General features: G+C 46.7%; 1 protein-coding gene across 5 annotated transcripts in view; it reads right to left on the reverse strand.

Annotated features, from left to right (window-relative positions):
- The window catches only part of sfi1 (SFI1 centrin binding protein), a 290590-nt gene that overhangs the window by 21312 nt on the left and 250209 nt on the right, over positions 1-19069 (reverse strand). For 4 of the 5 annotated variants that reach the window (XM_072498720.1, XM_072498747.1, XM_072498754.1 and 1 more), the window contains 3 exons: positions 12943-13276; positions 6621-6783; positions 1089-1209 (listed from right to left, as the gene is read on the reverse strand). In XM_072498720.1, coding sequence (XP_072354821.1) covers positions 1089-1209; positions 6621-6783; positions 12943-13276 — 618 coding nt within the window. The remainder of the gene's footprint in view (positions 1-1088; positions 1210-6620; positions 6784-12942; positions 13277-19069) is intronic. The other variant, XM_072498737.1, reaches the window with a different exon arrangement.

A 19069-nucleotide genomic window follows, 5' to 3' on the forward strand; every position in this document is an offset into this window, starting at 1 on the left:
AGGGGAAGGATGGAGGGGTTCTACAATTCATGGGCATTATTCATTATGCACTTTCAAGAATTGGATAACATTGAACATGAGTTGGGGGGGGCGAGGTTGTGAGGGTTGGGGAGGGGGACTGTGTGTTTATGTTGACTTTGGGTGATTCCTGATTCCTTTTTGTCATTTGTTTATGTGAACATGCGGGCTAATGTTTGGGATTTGGTGGGAGGATGGGATTGTTGTTATTATTATGGGGATTGACATTTTTGTTACTGATTATTGTTTATTGTTGGTGGGTGTAAATTTGCGAAAAAATGTGAAAAGGAGAATAAAAATATTTTTTTAATAAACTCTTCTAGTAGATTTGTCAAGTATGATTTTCTGTTCGTAAATGAGCATTGAGAAAAGGGCTCCGATTTAAGGCAATTGGCAAAAGAATCAGTGGGGACAGGAGGGGAAACTTTATCACACAGTGAGTGGTTAGGATCTCTCATGCACTGCTGGAGTGCTGTGGAGGCAGATTCAATCATGGTTTTTAAGAGAATTGGATCATTATCTGAAGAGGGAAAACCAAAATTGTCCTTAGTGTTGGGTGAGGTTACTGGGTTATGGGGATGGGGTGGAGGTGTGGACCTTGGGTGGGGTGCTCTTTCCAAGAGCCAGTGCAGACTCGATGGGCCGAATGGCCTCCTTCTGCACTGTAAATTCTATGAAATACAGGGCTGCAAGGAAAAGACAGTGAAGTGGCATTAGGTGTCTGGGCCAGCAGTCACGACAGGCCAAATGGCCTCATTCTGTGCTGTAACGATCCTCTGAATCTATGAATGACTTTTTCGCTCCTTTTTTCTTATTCGGTCTTAACTCAGCTTCAAACCTCGAAGAGGTTCGAACCCAGCAGCACAGAGTTAACAGAAGAATTATGAGGAAAAAGCACATAGGATTCTTCCAGTTACTGATCAGTTTAACTGCCCTTATAACTACACTAATCTTTGCTGAGTATCTGGACTGCCAGAGGGGCCTAGGAACAAACGTCCTTCAGAACTGGATTACACAGCATGTTGCTGAGCTGCTCCAGTGATATTAAGAGCTGAACAAAGGCAGCTTACCCAACAACCCACCTCAGGTTCTGCTTGTTGTCATGGAAACGCTGCACCTCCTGACGTATCCCTTGTAGTTCTGCCTCCAGCTGGCATTGCTGATTATATCCATCAAAATCATCATCTGAATCTTGTAAGCAGGGAAAAAAGCAAAAAGAATTAACCATTAGCATTTGGCACTTAAAGCAGAGCTGATATGTTCTCTCGGGAAAATAAAATATGACCTTCACAGAAAATATTCAAACATCACCAGAAAAATTAAATCACCCAGACTACGGGGTCTTTATTTGGTGGGACATTCTGTACACACCCCTTAGATTAACCTGATTGCTTCCAGAAAACCTTGTGCGGGATTCTCTGAACCCCGTCGGGTCGGAGAATCGCCGGGGGGGCGGCGTGAATCCCGCCCCCGCCGGCTGCCGAATTCTCTGGCACCGGGGATTTGGCGGGGGTGGGAATCACGCCGTGCCAGTCGGCGGCCGCTTGCAGCGCCCTCCCCCCTCCCGGCGATTCTCCAGCCCGCGATGAGCCGAGTGGCCGCCCGTTTTCGGCGGGTCCTGCCGACGTATGTTACGACAGGTACTTACCGGCGGGACCTGGCTGCACGGGCGGCCTTGGGGGGGGGGGCGGCGCGCGGGGCGATCTGGCCCCGGGGGGTGCCCCCACGGTGGCCTGGCCCGCTATCGGAGCCCACCGATCCGCGGGTGGGCCTGTGCCGTGGGGGCACTCTATTCCACTGTGCCAGCTGGTGTATCAGCCCGCGATGGCCGGCGCGGAGATGAACCCCCCCCCTGCGCATGCGCTGGGATGAGGCTGCTGGCACTCCCACGCATTCGCCAACACGCGTCGGCCGGCGGAGGCCCTTCGCCACGGTTAGCGTGGCGCCAAGTCCCTTCCGTGCCGAGCGGCGCAAACCACTCCGGCACCGGCCTAGCCCCTGAAGGTGCGGAGGAATCCCACCTTCGGGGCGGCCCGACGCCAGAGTGGTTCACGCCACTCCTTCGTGCCGGAGCTGCCCGCCCTGCCGGTTTCTGAAGAATCCCGCCCCTTGTGTTTAGAGCACACATGGAAATGTGTTTAAGATGTTACAGCTAAGACGATGATGCACGTGGTTCCCCCCCACCTCCCGACCAGCATCGTGTTAAGTTTCCAGCAACACAAATCGCCGTGTGTAGAAGAATAGAAAGAGTGATTTTGATGTGGAGTAAACAAATCTGTGAGGCTGTAGTTTTAGGCTGGCATTACATCTCCAGAAGTCTCATAATTCATTGTGCTCCCTTTAGCTCAACAAATAGAAACAGGGGCCAAAGCAGCAGTATGCAGGTTCACGCATTAGGACACAAATCCATTGGGGGTCAATTAGCTCTGTTGGCTGGATGGCTGGTTGGTGATGTAGAGCGCGTTCAACAGCGAAGGTTCAATTTCCGTATTGGCTGAGCTTATCCATAAAGGCCCCACCTTCTCAACCTTGCCCTCGCCTGAGATGTGGTGACCCTCAGTTAAATCATCACCAGTCAGCCCTCTCTCTCTTTTTAAAAAAAATATAGTTTATGACAATTCGTATTAAAAAGTTACAACACATAAAACATCTTGGGAAACATGGTTCCCAACAATCAACTACAGTCTGTACAACTTTTTCCCCCCCTTTTCACCCCTCCCCCCTTACGACGAATAACTCCTCAAACACGGTCACAAACATCCCCCACCTTTTCTCAAACTCCCCTGCTGAGCCCCTTAGCTCATATTTTATCTTTTCCAGTCGCAGGAAGTCATACAGGTCACCCAGCCAGGCCGCTACGGCAGTGCCTCACACCATACTCCCAATTAATCTCCCCTCCCAACTCCCCTTCCCGTTTTTACTTGATCTTCATCACCCGCTCACATCCCTATTCTCCAAGCCACTTGTATATATCTCCAATTCTACCCTCCCCTTCCACATCCGGAAGCAGCAGTCGCTCCAGCAGGGTGTATCTCGGCAACCTCAGGAATTCCTTTCAAATCTTCCGCCTAGGTCCCTCACCTGCAGGTACCTGAACTCATTCTCCCTCAGCAGCTATACCCTCTCACTCAGCTCCTCCAGACTGGCAAACCCTTCCTCCAGATACAAATCCCTCACCTTGACCAAACCCACTTCTCTCCACCTCCTCTCCATGCTGACCATCCCCCCAGTTCAAACCCACGATTCTCACGTCGTCAACACCGACATCCGCTCCATCCTAAAATGCCTCTTCAACTGGTTCCAAATCTTCACCGTTGACTGCACCACCGGGATCCCTGAATACCTACTCCGCACCATTGGCAACACTGCCGTCACCATAGCCCTCAAACTAGACCCCTTACAAGATTTTTCCTCCATCCTAACCCACTCTACCCCTTCTCCTTCCCACCACCGCCGCTCTTTTTCTACATTCGACGTCCAATAATAATGAAGCAGGTTCGGCAACGCCAACCCCCCTGGTGCCTCTGCAGCAGGATCCTCCTAACCCTTGGCATCTTCCCTGCCCATACAAAGTCCGAAATAATGAAGTCCAGCTTCTGAAAAAAGGCCTTTGGTATAAGGATCGGGAGTGTCTGGAAACTAAACAGGAATGTCGGCAGAATATCCATCTTTACCACTTGGACCTTACCTGCCAAAATCAATTGCAATGTATCCATCCACCTCTTAAGATCCTCCCTGGCCTCCTCCACCAGCTTTGTTAAGTTCCACTTGTGGAGCATCGTCCATTCCCTCGCTACCTGGATCCCCAGGTCTCTGAACCTATCCCTAGCCACCTTAAATGGCGTCCCCCTTAAATTGGCTCGCCGTCCCAACTCATTCACCGGGAACACTTTGCTTTTCCCTACATTCAACTTATATCCCGAGAACTCCCCAAACCTCCCCAGCAGGCCCATGATCCTTCCCATACACTCCAGCGGGTCCGAAACATACAACAGTAGGTCATCAGCATAGAGCGACACCCGGCCTGGTGCCTTCCCCGACTTCATACCTCTGATACAATCCAGCACCTCTCTCAGCCCCAGGGGCTCCTCCAGTGCCTGCCTTGTTACTTCCTCCAGCTGAGGAAACTCCAGCTCATCCAAAAACCTTTCCATGTACCGCTCTTCTCCCCCGGGGCCATCTTGTTCAATCCCTGGTAGTACTCCCTAAATGCCTCATTTATCTTCCCCGGTTCCGATACAACATCCCCAGCCCCATTCCGTATCTGCATTATTTCCCTGGATGCAGCCTGCCTACGCAGCTAGTGCGCCAGCATACGGCTCGCCTTCTCCCCATACTCGTATACCACCTCTCTTGCCCTACGCAGTTGCCCTACCGCCCTCCCCATTGTCAACCTATCGAATTGGCCCTGTAACATTTTCCTCCTCGTCAGCCCCCCCGTGGTGGGCACCCTCGAATACTCTCTATCCACCTCCACTATCTCGCTCATTTGACGGTCATATTCCTCCCTCCTTTCCCTATCTGCATGAGCCTTAAACAAGATAATCTCCCCATGGACCACTGTCTTTAGCGCTTCCCAAAAAGTGGCCGCCAACACTTCCCCATTCTGATTCAACTCCACATTATCCTTAATCGCCAATCGCACCTTATCACAAAAACCTCCATCTGCCAACAACCCCGAATCAAACGTCCATCCCGTCCTCTACTTTCGTCCCAGTCTAAGCCGAATCTCCAGCCAGTGGGGCGCATGGTCCGAAATTACTATCCCTGCGTAGTGTGCCCCCTCCACCCCTACCATCATCTCCCGGCTCACCACAAAATAATCAATCCTCGAATACACAACATGTGAAAAAACGGAATACCACCCCTCCTCCCCCGGGTTCTTAAAGTTTCACAGATCCACCAAACCCATCCTTTCCATAAATCCACCCAGCTCCCTTGCCATTCGTACCCTACCCATCGACCTGGGGCTCGACCACCCTCAGCTCCAGGACACCGTTAAAATCTCCTCCCATAATCAACTGATGCGTGGCCAAATCTGGGATTGCTGCCAGCAGCCCCCTCATAAAACCCACATCATCCCAATTTGGGGAATACACATTTACCAACACTACCGGTGCCCCTACCAATACCCCACTCACAATAATGCATTTCCCACCCGGATCCCTCACCTCATTCGCACTCTCAAATCCCGTTTTCATGCTCATTAAAATTGTCACTCCCCTCGATTTCGAATCAAATCCTGTGTGGAAAACCTGCCCGACCCACCCCTTCCTTAACCTAACCTGGACCTTCATGCGGAAGTGCATCTTCTGCAGAAAGACCATCCCCACTTTCAAGCTCCTGAGGTGCGCAAATATCCGTAATCTTTTAACTGGTCCATTAAGCCCAAGGACATTCCACATTACCAGCCTTACCGGAGGCTTACGCCTCCATAGCTCTCTCTCTCAAAAGGAGAGAGCAGCCTATGGGATTATGGCAACTTTCATTTAACTCAACCCCATTTCAGTTGCTATGTTAAAACCCTCAGCCATGAATAATAAAACTGTCATGGGCCATTTAGAACTGTGAAGGCCTGATACCCAGTTCAGCTAACTCAATTCTAATTGCACTTTATATTCCTTACTTGATGTTCTGGTTCTGGACTGGTCCGAGCCTTATCAGTACGTTAATTTGGACAACTCGAGAGTGGCCATCCAGACGCAGGGACATATACAGAAACAACACATCCAAGGTTGGAGCACAATAGGGAGGGGGAATGCTTATATTTACGTAAGGGTCTTTCACAAGCAAGGCGAGTCACAAAATTCCGTAGCCGTTGCCTTTGAAGTATAGGCACTGTTGGCTTATAGGCAAATTCAGAGCCAATTTGCTCATGGCAACACCCCCAAACGGCAATCAGAAAGTTGGTGGTGTTAATTGTGAGATGAATGACGGCCTGGATGCAGATTCCCCACATTCCTTTCTTCTTCTTCAAAACAGAATCGCCACATCTTTTACCTCCACCTGAACAGGCAAACAAAGCCTTTGAACATTTCACTTGATACGAGTGCTGCACTGAAATGTGAGGCGAGATTATGGGCACATATCCTGCAGTGGGACTTGAAACCATGACCTTTTAATTTGGAGGAGAGTGCTTCCACAGTGTCAAGCTGAAATGTGGGTGGCATGGAAGCACAGTGGTTAGCACTGTTGCTTCACAGCACCAGGGACCCAGGTTCAATTCCTGGCTTGGGTCACTGTCTATGCGGAGTCTGCGCGTTCGCCCCGTGCCTGCGTGGGTTTCCTCCGGGTGCTCCAGTTTCCTCCCACAAGTCTCGAAAGACGTGCTTGTTAGGTGAATTGGACATTCTGAATTTTCCCTCAGTGCACAGGAGCCGGAGTGTGGCGACTAGGGGTTTTTCACAGTAACTTCATTGCAGTGTTAATGTAAGCCTACTTGTGACACTAATAAAAATTATTATATGTCATATACATAGCCTAGAATGGCACTAAGTTTGTCATGTTGACATTGTATTGGCTGAATTTCAGCTTCTTTTCATGGTTCGCTTCTGTACTGTGTTAATATTACTTTAAAATATTACCGGTAGTTATCCATTTACCTGTGTCCTGAAATACTAAACTACGGCATCCAGGCCTAACTCTGAAATCATCTGGAGAGAGCAGCTGTGGATTTGTGTGGGACTGGCGATTCAAAACCCTCTTGCCCTTTTGAATATGGTCAGTATCAGCGAAGTCACTGTGCCTATTCAGATCCATGTTTGTCTAAAATCAAAGGAGGAACATTCAGTTAGACCCACTCCCTTTCATGCCCCCCTATAAAGACACAAACAAAAAGAGATTTTATCTAATGATAGAGTGGGCTCGAGGAGCCGAATGGTCGACTAAGCCCCTCTGAAACTTGCACTTACGCAGTGTCTTCTCATTTCTCTCAGAAATTTTCAAAATACTTCAAAATGAATCATCCTGATGAGCTGTCTGGCCTAGAATTCCAATAAGGACATCACTCAGATTCCCTCAATATTCAAGACACTGAGAAATCACACTGGGGCCATCAAATAGACCCAATAATGCTGCTTCATTAATTCACTGTCCAGCCTGTCAGGTTGACTCGTGACTTCTCTGGAAATCACTGCTAGCTAATATAATTTGAACAACTGGCAATGCTTACATTGAGTGCATTTGCGAACAATTTGCTTTATGAGACCTTCAAAGGTTGGTGTGGGAGAAATGGGTCTAAATTCATGGGAAATTGGGCACCAGTCCTGGGTAAGGAGGGAGCTGTCCCGATGGGGCGGTCTTCACCTGAATCATGCTGGGACCAGAGTTCTGGCAAATCACATAATTAGGGCTATAGATAGGGCTTTAAACTAAATAGTGGGGGTGAGGGTTCAGTTGTATGGAAAAGGGCTCAGGAGAGGTTAGTAATGTTTCCAGAACAAGTAATAGGACAGAGAGTATGGAAAGCAGCAGGAATCTAACTTGAGGTACAGCAGAAGGTAAGAGAGCTTGGAGCGCAATGAGCTTGGGAGCGCACATTGAAATTGGCGGGTACATTATTGTGGGTATCACAGAGACGTGGCTGGAAGGGGATCAGGGCTGAGATCTAAATATCCAAGGATATGTGTCCTATCGAAAGGACAGGCAGATGGGCAAAGGGGGCGGGGTTGCCTTGTTAGTAAGAAATTAAATTAAATCAATAGCAAGAAGCGATATAGGGTCGGAAGGCATATAATCTGTGTGAGTAGAATTGAGGAATCGTAAAGGAAGAAAAGACCCTGATGGGAGTTGTGTACAGGCCTCCTAGCAGTAGTCAGGATGTGGGGCAGAAAATAAATCAGGAGATAGAAAAACCATATTAGAAAGGCAATATTACAATAATCATGAGGGACCTCAAAATGCAGGTGGACTGGGAAAATCAGGTTGGTAGCGGATTCCAAGAAAATAAATTTGTGGAACGTTTAAGAGACTGAAGCAAAGTATGGTTTTTTGGAGCAGCTTGTAGTAGAGCCCATTAGGGAACAGGCAATTCTGGATTTGGTGATGTGTAATGAGACAGACTTGATTAGGGAACTTAAGGTGAAGGAACCCTTAGCAGTGACCACAATATGATAGAATTTACCCTGCAGTTTGACAGGGAGAAGCTGCAATCAGATGTAATGGTATTACAATTGAGTAAAGTAACTACAAAGCCATGAGAGAGGATCTGCCAGAGTTGATTGGAAGGGGAGCCTAGCAATGAAGGACAGAGGAACAGCAATGGCAGGGTTTTTTGGGGGTTATTCAGGAGGCACAACAGAAATTCAACCCAAGAAGAGGAAGCATGCTAAGGGAAGGACTTGGCAACCATAGCTGACAAGGGAAGTCAGGGAAAGCATACAATGTGACGAGGATTAGAGGGAAGCCAGAGGATTGGGAAGCCTTTAAAAGCAAGCAGAGGACAACTAAAAAAGCAATAAGGGGGAGATGAAATATGAGTATAAGCTAGCTAGTAATTTAAAAGAAGATTGCAAGAGCTTTTTTGATATACAAACGGTAAGAGAGAGGCAAGAATGGACACTGATCCCTATAAAATGAGGTTGGAGAAGTAGTAATGCAGAACAAGGAAATGGCAAAGGAATTGAATAGTTACTTTGCATCAGTCTTCACAGTGGAAGACACCCAACGGCATAGCAGAACTTCAAGAAAGTCAGAGGGCAAAGGTGAGTGTAGTGGCCATCACTAAGGAGAAGGTGCTGGGGGAGCTGAAAGGTCTGAAAATGGATAAATCACCCGGACCGGATAGATTACACCCCAGGGTTCTGAAGGAAATAACCGAGAAGATTGTGGAAGCATTGGTGATGATCCTTCAGGAATCACTGGAGTCAGGAAGGGCCCGAGAGGACTGGAAAATGGCTAATGTAATGCCCCTGTTTAAGAAGGGGGAGAAGCAAAAGATGGGAAATTATAGGCCGATTAGCCTGACTTTGGTCGTTGGTAACATTTTAGAACCTATTATTTTTAATAACAATATTTTTAATAATCTTTATTGTCACAAGTAGGCTTACATTAACACTGCAATGAAGTTACCGTGAAAAACCCCTATTAAGGATGAGATTGCAGAGTACTTGGAAGTGCATAGTTTAGATCCGTTAAAATAGGGTTGAGTCAGCAGTTTTGTCAAGGGCCTGACAAATCTGTTTGAATTCTTTGAGGATGTAACAAGGAAGTTAGACAAAGAAGAGCCAGTGGACATGATCCATTTGGATTTCCAGAAGGCCTTTGAAAAGATGCCGTACAGGAGGCTGCTAAATAAGATAAAGAGCCCATGGTGTTAGGGGCAAGATACTGACAGTGATAGAGGATTGGCTGAGTGGCAGAACGCAGAGTGGGTATAAAGGGGTCTTTTTCAGGATGGCAGCCAGTGACTAGTGGTTTACCACCGGGGTCAGTGTTGGGACCACAATTATTCATGATATACATTAACGATCTGGAAGAAGGAACTGAGGGCAGTGTTGCTAAGTTTGCAGACGATACAAAGATATGTCGAGGGACAGGTAGTGTTGAGGAAGCGGGGAGGCTGCAGAATGACTTGGGCAGGCTAGGAGAGTGGGCAAAGAAGTGGCAGATGGAATACACTGTGGAAAACTGAGGTTGTGCATTTTGGTAGGCAGAACAGAGGCACAGACTTTTCTAAATGGGGAAAGACTTTGGAAATTAAGAGTCCTTTTTCAGGATTCTCTTAAGGTTAATACGCAGGTTCAGTTGGCAGTTAGGAAGGCAAATGCAAAGGGCGGCACGGTGGCGCAATGGTTAGCAATGCCATGGAGCCAAGGACCAGGATTCGATCCTGACCCTGGGTCACTGTCCGTGTGGAGTTTGCACATTCTCCCCAGGGGTCCCATCCCCACAACCCAAAAAGATGTGCAGGGTAGGTGGATTGGCCATGCTAAATTGCCCCTTAATTGGAACTAAAATAATTGGGTACTCCATATTTATTTTTAAAAAAGGAAGGCAAATGCAATGTTAGCATTCATGTCGAGAGGGCTAGAATACAAGAGCAGGGATGTATTGCTAAGCTGTATAAGGTTCTGGTCAGACCCCATTTGGAATATTGTGAGCAGTTTTGGGTCCCGTAAGGAAGGAAGGATATGCTGGCCTTGGAGGGGATCCAGAGAAGATTCACAAGAATGATCCTGGGAATGAAGGCTTGTCACACGAGGAGAGGTTGAAGACTCTGGATCTGTATTTAATGGAGTTTAGAAAGGTGAGGAGGGGATCTCATTGACATTTGCAGAATGCTGAGAGGCCTGAATAGAGTGGCCATGGAGAAGATGTTTCCACTTGTAGGAGAAATTAGAACCAGAGGGCACAACCTCAGACTGAAGGGACGATCCTTTAAAACAGATGAGGAGGAATTTCTTCAGTCAGAAGGTGGTGAATCTGTGGAACTCATTGCTGCAGAAGACCGTGGAGCCCAAATCACTAAGTGTCTTTAAGACAGAGATAGATAGGTTCTAATAAGGGGATCAGGGGTTATAGGGAGAAGTCAGGAGAATGGGGATGAGAAACATATCAGCCATGATCGAATGGCGGAGCAAACTCGATGGGCCGAATGGCCTAATTCTACACCTACATTTTATGGTCTCAGGGATTACCTTTCTTCAAATATAATCTGTTCAGGAGAAAAAAGCTAAACTGTTATGAAGCCCTGGGGTGCTGCTGCAGATGATTCACTGTCAAAACCAAGGAACTACCTATGTCTAGACATGGAGTACTAATTTGTGTTTAACCCTCCAATTTTCTCCCATCCTATCCTTGAGACACTAATGTCTTGCTGAGGTACAGTTTCCCAGATGCCTATTAATTTCCATTACCTCATGTGTGAGCCTTGACTACAGAGGCATTGAAGTCAAACCCAATTCAGTCACTCAATCCTGCTGCCCTCATTCAACCTTAAACTGAACAAGGGGAATGGTAAGGTACCCTGACTAAGTCAACTCTTCCCTATGCCAGACTTGCTGAGGCCAGGTGCAAAACTCCACTGTTCCCACATTTTGGAACAGCTCCCTCCAGGCAACACAGTGGCGGAGTCGTTAGCACTGCTGCCTACGGCGCTGAGGACCCGGGTTCGATCCCGGCCCTGGATCACTGTCTGAGTGGAGTTTGCATATTCTCCCTGTGTCTGTGTGGATTTCACCCCCACATATCAAAGATGTGCAGGTTAGGTGGATTGGCCATGCTAAATTGCCCCTTAATTGAAAAATAAACAATTGGGTACTCTAAATTTACACAAAAAAAAATAAAGGAACAGCTGCTTCAGATCTACCAACTCTATCTGACTCAGCAACCCCCCTATCCAAGGAATGAAGCTGCATTTATATAGTAATATCTGCGGATTGCACTTATTCCATGTTATTTTCTGGACCACATTGTTGGTTATTGTTGTTACAAATACAAAGTTAATAAGATTGTTATGTTTTGGAACTGCCTCTTTAATTTAAGGCAAAATGAAGTAGTAAAGGGGTCATGTGACTTGCTCTGAATTTTGCCTGTCAACAAGCCGAGGGGGCTTGGTTGCTGTGGGGGCACCTGAAGTAGAGAAAATGCTGATTCTATTGCTCACCACGCAGAACGCGAGTAGGAGCTTGTGGGGGATAAAAGGGGTTGGAATATTTTCCTAGCTTGAGCTAGAGGGAAGGTATCTCCAGTGTAACCCTCAGTGAGAAAGTCCTGGAATTATGTTACCCTGCAGAGAAAGGAAAAGAAAGGAAGGCCTCGAGTGAAAATAAGTTTGAACTGGTTCTCGAAGTATGAAGTGTCCACTTAAGGGACATCGTAAAGTATAACTGTAGCTGGAGCTTTTCAGTTCTGTTAATAACTAAATGGGGAATTTGTTGTCCATATTTCAGGGTATAGGTTGCCTCCTGAATAGTGTGTAGTGTTAGAACCATAGAATTCCTATGTGCTGAAGGAGGCCATTTAGAACATCAAGTCTGCACAGACCCTCTGAAAGAGCACCCTACCTAGACTTACTCTCCAGCCCTATACTTATAACTCCACCTAACCTGCACACCTTTGTACTATGGAAGGAATCCGGAGCACCCAGAGGAAACTCAGCAGACACAGGAGAAAGTGCAAACTCCACACAGACAGTCACCCAAGGGATCATAACATTTTCCATACGTTTAAGACACAGCAAGAACCCAAATTAGCAGGAGATGTATTTTAGGACAAGAACCGGCAAGTTGCAGCTTACGAACATGGATAATTGACCAAGAGGGCACTACAGTATTTGAGCCTCAAGGTGCTGATGGTATGGTTGAATGTTTCAGCAGCAGAGGGGGTGAGCCAAGTGGTTGAAATTGGGAGGTGGAAACGAGCATCCTTGGTGATGGCGACATGCAAAGCTCAGCTCACTGTCCAGCACATCACAGGTTCTGCCTCAGTGAATAGCCGGCAAGGGAGACAGGATACTGAATCAGTGGCTGTGCCAGGGGCAGGGGGGCTCATCCAACATTAGAAAGCATAACCACCGTTGCACATTCTTAATTTTCCCAATAAATCAAACCTATTTCAGTGATGTAATGCATGCACTTTTATCCACACTCACATCTGCAACTCCTTATCGCAGAGGTTTACTGCTTTGAGTCACATTATGGTCAGACAAAATGTTCATTGTTTTTCCTATAAAATGAGCGCCTATGCCACTAGAGAAAATGAATAGTTCCTCCTTTGTTATTCAGGCCACTTCAGCACTCAGCCTGCAGAGCCTGTAGGAAGCTGGAGAGTGCAGCAATAGGTAACTGGGTCTTCATGCTCAGGCTTACACATATGTTAAGAAATCAGGAGGGTGTCTGGTCTAACTGGAACTAACCACAAGAAGCAGCATCTTCAAAGAGGGAAGAAGGTTGGCAAAAACACATAGCTGAATAACAGTCTTACATTGACTTTTTCTTTCCCAAGTAACAGGAATGCAGATGGGGGCAGTAGGAGCTCCTTTTGCGGTGGCTGCTCCTGCTGGTTATCCATGATTATCCTCGAAGGAACAAAGTGGTCAATGGGAAAGGAGGTCTTTGGCTGCACAGTTTGTAGATTCTCTGTCTCTTTGGCAATACATAATGATTGACAGGAAGCACCTTTAGTGGTATCACTCTTCAAGTTTTCATTTAGACTGCTGTGATCCCTCACGTCAAGCCATCTGGTTTGTGCCGGGCTCTCCTTTACTGGCGGGGCAATTGTAGTCGCTGCTGCGGAATCCAATCTCAATGCATCGCCACTGAAACCAATACAAGATTTAATCGTAAATTAATAGTGGTATGCTAATAATTCAGTATTTCAACATTAATCTGGAAATCATATTGGCCAATAGCAATTGAAAGCTGTCAATGTTGGAACTGAATCATATGATTAATTTGCAACTGCTGAAATCCTAACCCGCCAGGAGTCCATATCTGCTTGAATTGCACTCTACAGCACGGGGTTGGTTAGCTCCGTTGGCTGGACGACTGGTTTGTGGTGTGGAGCGACCCCAACAGCGCGGGTTCAATTCCCGTACCAGCTGGGATCTCAACCTTGTCACTTGCCTGAGATGTGGTGATCCTCAGGTTAAATCACCACCAGTCAGCTCTCTCAAAGGAGAAAGCAGCATACGGTGACATTTATATGTCAGCAACCACAGAAAAGAAAACCCACAGCTTATGTTTTAGATCAAATTAGGAGGAGATTAAACTCAGTTTCTAGCCTATGAAGCTAGCAGTGTCAGTAAGAAGGAACTTACAATCTTTGAGCAGGATGCTGTCCCTTTCTGCTAATAGCGGGAAGATACTACATTTATTTTCCACCTTTTTGGGGGAATTTATTTCCTTCCCTTCCTCCTCTTAAATCTTGTTTGTCCTACACTTCTCTTACCACAGACGGTGGGTAATTGTCCCTCTTCCTTCACAGGAAGATACTCATGTGCGTCTCAGCTTGAAAGGTCCTTCAACTTTAATTTGTGTTGAATTCCCCCCCCCCCCCATCAACCTTTGTCCCTCTTTGACCTGACAAACAATAGATTGTCAGTGGGCTACTCACCAAAGGGTAATTCCATCTTGTCCTCACACCTACGCACTAGCATTCTCTAGCAGTCGCTACGCAGCCATCGGCAGTGGGAATCCTGACCACCCAATTATCATACACCCACGCAACAACACAATACATACCCCAGAACATTCCTAGAGAGCCCCAACTCTGACCAAGGACCAAGTTTATGAATTCCTGAACTATACAGCACAGAATTTCCCAGCAGGGAGAAGCTACAATGCCATAGGTGCTGGTAGCTGGTTCATTTCATGATCAAGCACACTGCTAGGCATTACCCAATAAACATGCATCCGGTTTACAAAAATGGTAGATCATTTTTTAAAAACAGGGACATTTTCTGCCACATTACAGTGTTGTTTCTATCTAATCATGTACGGCTCTCATACAATACATAATAAACAAGGCAGCTCCTTCAGGACTGGCTCCTAGGCAAAGACACTCTGTTGCAGACAACCCATTAGGTTTGATTCCCTTTATGATCCGAGTTGGCGAATCTCAGAGGTGGTACGAGTTCTACAAGTACCAAAATCCCCTGGGTTAGGTAGGAGAAAAACTAAACTCAGCCAGAATCCTCGTGCCTGTTTATTAACTAGCGGTATCTGCTGAAAAGCCTGCATTGACGGGCAAGATCAGGATCAAGCTGGGTTGTGATGACCTTCATAGTCAAATAACCAACCAATATTCTAACCTAATATTTTAGGTCTAAACTCTCGCAGAAACAATGTGACTTGTGTGAGCTACAGGAAGATGGCTGGAAATTCCAGAGTCCTCACACTGGAAAGCAGGGGGGAAAAACTGGATAATGAATAATACATTGAATTTGGATGTCAAAAATTATTTGCAGATTGAAAGCGAAAAGATCAATAAAGTTCCATTCATGTAACACCTTTTGCAACATCAAGATGTCTGAAATGTAGGGCAGCACGGTGGCGCAGTGGTTAGCACCGCTGCCTCACAGTGCCGAGGTCCCAAGTTCGATCCCGGCTCTGGGTCACTGTCCGTGTGGAGTTTGCACATTCTCCCAGTGTTTGCGTGGGTTTCCCCCACAACCCAAAAATGTGCAGGGTAGGTGGATTGGCCATGCTAAATTGCCCCTTAATTGGAAAAAATGAATTGGGTACTCTAAATTGTTTTTAAAAAGGTGTCTTAGATCTGCTGTAACTGTCTTAACATCGAGGAAAATGGTACCAACTTGCATGGAGCAAGATTCCACACATAAATGAGCAGATCATCAGTTTAGGTGATGTAGAGGGGGATAAATATTGGTTTGGAGACGAGGAGGACACTCCTCCTCTCCTTCAAATAACGCCCCAGAATTTTCTTACATCTGTTTGAGAGCACAGTGAGTGGGCTGCAGTTTGATCAGAAAGACAGCAACTCCATCTAAGCCTTTTCTAAGTTGCTACCTCTCACATCTCTAAGTAATAATAATCTTTATTAGTGTCACAAGTAGGCTTACATTAACACTGCAACGAAGTTAGTGTGAAAATCCCCTTGTCGCCACACTCCGGCACCTGTTCAGGTACACAAAGGGAGAATTCAGAATGTCCAATTCACCTAATCAGGAGGCTGTGATTTCAAGTCCCACTCTAGAGATTTGAGCTACACTTCAAAAGTATTTATTTGTCAGTAAAGGTTTTTTGGAGCATCACAAGGTCGTCAAAGGCCCCATACAATTGTACATTTATTCTTTCTTTCAGAGCTCTGGAATGGGGCTTACTCCCACAACCTTCAGACTCAAGAAGGGACACGGCAGATACCAAGTGCAAAATATATGACAAAAGTGCACACTGCCAGGAGGAGGTCATATAGCACAACAGTGCACGCAGTGTTGGGAGAACAGAGACGCATCCGGAAGCAGCAGTCGCCCCAGCAGGGTGTATCCTGGCAACCTGGGGAATCCCCTCCAGACCTTTCGCGCAAAGTCCCTAACCAGCAGATACGTGAGCTCACTCCCCCTTGACAACTGTACCCTCTCCCTTAGCTCCTCCAGACTGGCGAACCCTTCCTCCAAATACAGATCCCTCACCTTGAACAGCCCCACTTTCCTCCACCTCCTGTATACACTATCCATCCCCCCCCCCACTCAAACCCATGATTCTTGCACAGCGGCATTCACACCGACATCCCTTCACCCTAATATGCCTCCTCAACTGATTCCCTATCCTCACCGTGGACTGCACCTCCGGGCTCCCTGAATACCTACTCGGAGCCATTGGCAACGCTGGTTTAATTTCACCTGATTACGGTTTTTGCTTTCTTTGCCTTACAAATAGCTGGGAGGGAGGTTTTCTAGTACTCTTCGGGAGGGTTTAAACTAATTTGGCAGGGGAATGGGAACCGGATTTGTAGTCCAGCAACTAAGGTAGCCGATATTCAGGACGCCAAAGCGTGTAATGAGGCAGTGGGGAAGGGAACACTGACAAAGGAGAGTACTTGCAGGCACGGAGAGGGGTTGAAGTGTGTATACTTCAACGCAAGAAGCATCAGGAATAAGGTGGGTGAACTTAAGGCATGGATCGGTACTTGGGACTACGATGTGGTGGCCATCACGGAAACTTGGATAGAAGAGGGGCAGAAATGGTTGTTGGAGGTCCCTGGTTATAGATGTTTCAATAAGATTAGGGAGGGTGGTAAAAGAGGTGGGGGTGGCATTATTAATTAGAGATAGTATAACAGCTGCAGAAAGGCAGTTTGAGGAGTATCAGCCTACTGAGGTAGTATGGGTTGAAGTCAGAAATAGGAAAGGAGCAGTCACCTTGTTAGGAGTTTTCTATAGGCCCCCCAATAGTAGCAGAGATGTGGAGGAACAGATTGGGAAACAGATTTTGGAAAGGTGCAGAAGTCATAGGGTAGTAGTCATGGGCGACTTTAACTTCCCAAATATTGAGTGGAAACTCTTTAGATCAAATAGTTTGGATGGGGTGGTGTTTGTGCAGTGTGTCCAGGAAGCTTTTCTAACGCAGTATGTAGATCGTCCGACCAGAGGAGGGGCAATATTGGATTTAGTACTGGGTAATGAGCCAGGGCAAGTGATAGATTTGTTAGTGGGGGAGCATTTTGGAGATAGTGACCACAATTCTGTGACTTTCACTTTAGTAATGGAGAGGGATAGGTACGTGCAACAGGGCAAGGTTTACAATTGGGAGAAGGGTAAATACGATGTTGTCAGACAAGAATTGAAGTGCATAAGTTGGGAACATAGGCTGGCAGGGAAGGACACAAGTGAAATGTGGAACTTGTTCAAGGAACAGGTGCTACGTGTCCTTGATATGTATGTCCCTGTCAGGCAGGGAAGAGATGGTCGAGTGAGGGAACCATGGTTGACAAGAGAGGTTGAATGTCTTGTTAAGAGGAAAAAGGTGACTTATGTAAGGCTGAGGAAACAAGGTTCAGACAGGGCATTGGAGGGATACAAGATAGCCAGGAGGGAACTGAAGAAAGGGATTAGGAGAGCTAAGAGAGGGCATGAACAATCTTTGGTGGGTAGGATCAAGGAAAACCCCAAGGCCTTTTACACATATGTGAGAAATATGAGAATGACTAGAGCGAGGGTAGGTCCGATCAAGGACAGTAGCGGGAGATTGTGTATTGAGTCTGAAGAGATAGGAGAGGTCTTGAACGAGTACTTTTCTTCTGTATTTACAAATGAGAGGGGCGATATTGTTGGAGAGGACAGTGTGAAACAGATTGGTAAGCTCGAGGAAATACTTGTTAGGAAGGAAGATGTGTTGGGCATTTTGAAAAACTTGAGGATAGACAAGTCCCCCGGGCCTGACGGGATATATCCAAGGATTCTATGGGAAGCAAGAGATGAAATTGCAGAGCCGTTGGCAATGATCTTTTCGTCCTCACTGTCAACAGGGGTGGTACCAGGGGATTGGAGAGTGGCGAATGTCGTGCCCCTGTTCAAAAAAGGGACTAGGGATAACCCTGGGAATTACAGGCCAGTTAGTCTTACTTCGGTGGTAGGCAAAGTAATGGAAAGGGTACTGAAGGATAGGATTTCCGAGCATCTGGAAAGACACTGCTTGATTAGGGATAGTCAGCACGGATTTGTGAGGGGTAGGTCTTGCCTTACAAATCTTATTGAATTCTTTGAGGAGGTGACCAAGCATGTGGATGAAGGTAAAGCAGTGGATGTAGTGTACATGGATTTTAGTAAGGCATTTGATAAAGTTCCCCATGGTAGGCTTCTGCAGAAAGTAAGGAGGCATGGGATAGTGGGAAATTTGGCCAGTTGGATAACGAACTGGCTAACCGATAGAAGTCAGAGAGTGGTGGTGGATGGCAAATATTCAGCCTGGATCCCAGTTACCAGTGGCGTACCGCAGGGATCAGTTCTGGGTCCTCTGCTGTTTGTGATTTTCATTAATGACTTGGATGAGGGAGTTGAAGGGTGGGTCAGTAAATTTGCAGACGATACGAAGATTGGTGGAGTTGTGGATAGTAAGGAGGGCTGTTGTCGGCTGCAAAGAGACATAGATAGGATGCAGAGCTGGGCTGAGAAGTGGCAGATGGAGTTTAACCCTGAAAAGTGTGAGGTTGTCCATTTTGGAAGGACAAATATGAATGCGGAATACAGGGTTAACGGTAGAGTTCTTGGCAATGTGGAGGAGCAGAGAGATCTTGGGGTCTATGTTCATACATCTTTGAAAGTTGCCACTCAAGTGGATAGAGCTGTGAAGAAGGCCTATGGTGTGCTCGCGTTCATTAACAGAGGGATTGAATTTAAGAGCCGTGAGGTGATGATGCAGCTGTACAAAACTTTGGTAAGGCCACATTTGGAGTACTGTGTACAGTTCTGGTCGCCTCATTTTAGGAAGGATGTGGAAGCTTTGGAAAAGGTGCAAAGAAGATTTACCAGGATGTTGCCTGGAATGGAGAGTAGGTCTTACGAGGAAAGGTTGAGGGTGCTAGGCCTTTTCTCATTAGAACGGAGAAGGATGAGGGGCGACTTGATAGAGGTTTATAAGATGATCAGGGG

Source organism: Scyliorhinus torazame, chromosome 1 (genome assembly GCF_047496885.1).
Source record: "Scyliorhinus torazame isolate Kashiwa2021f chromosome 1, sScyTor2.1, whole genome shotgun sequence".
NCBI classification, from domain to species: domain Eukaryota; kingdom Metazoa; phylum Chordata; class Chondrichthyes; order Carcharhiniformes; family Scyliorhinidae; genus Scyliorhinus; species Scyliorhinus torazame.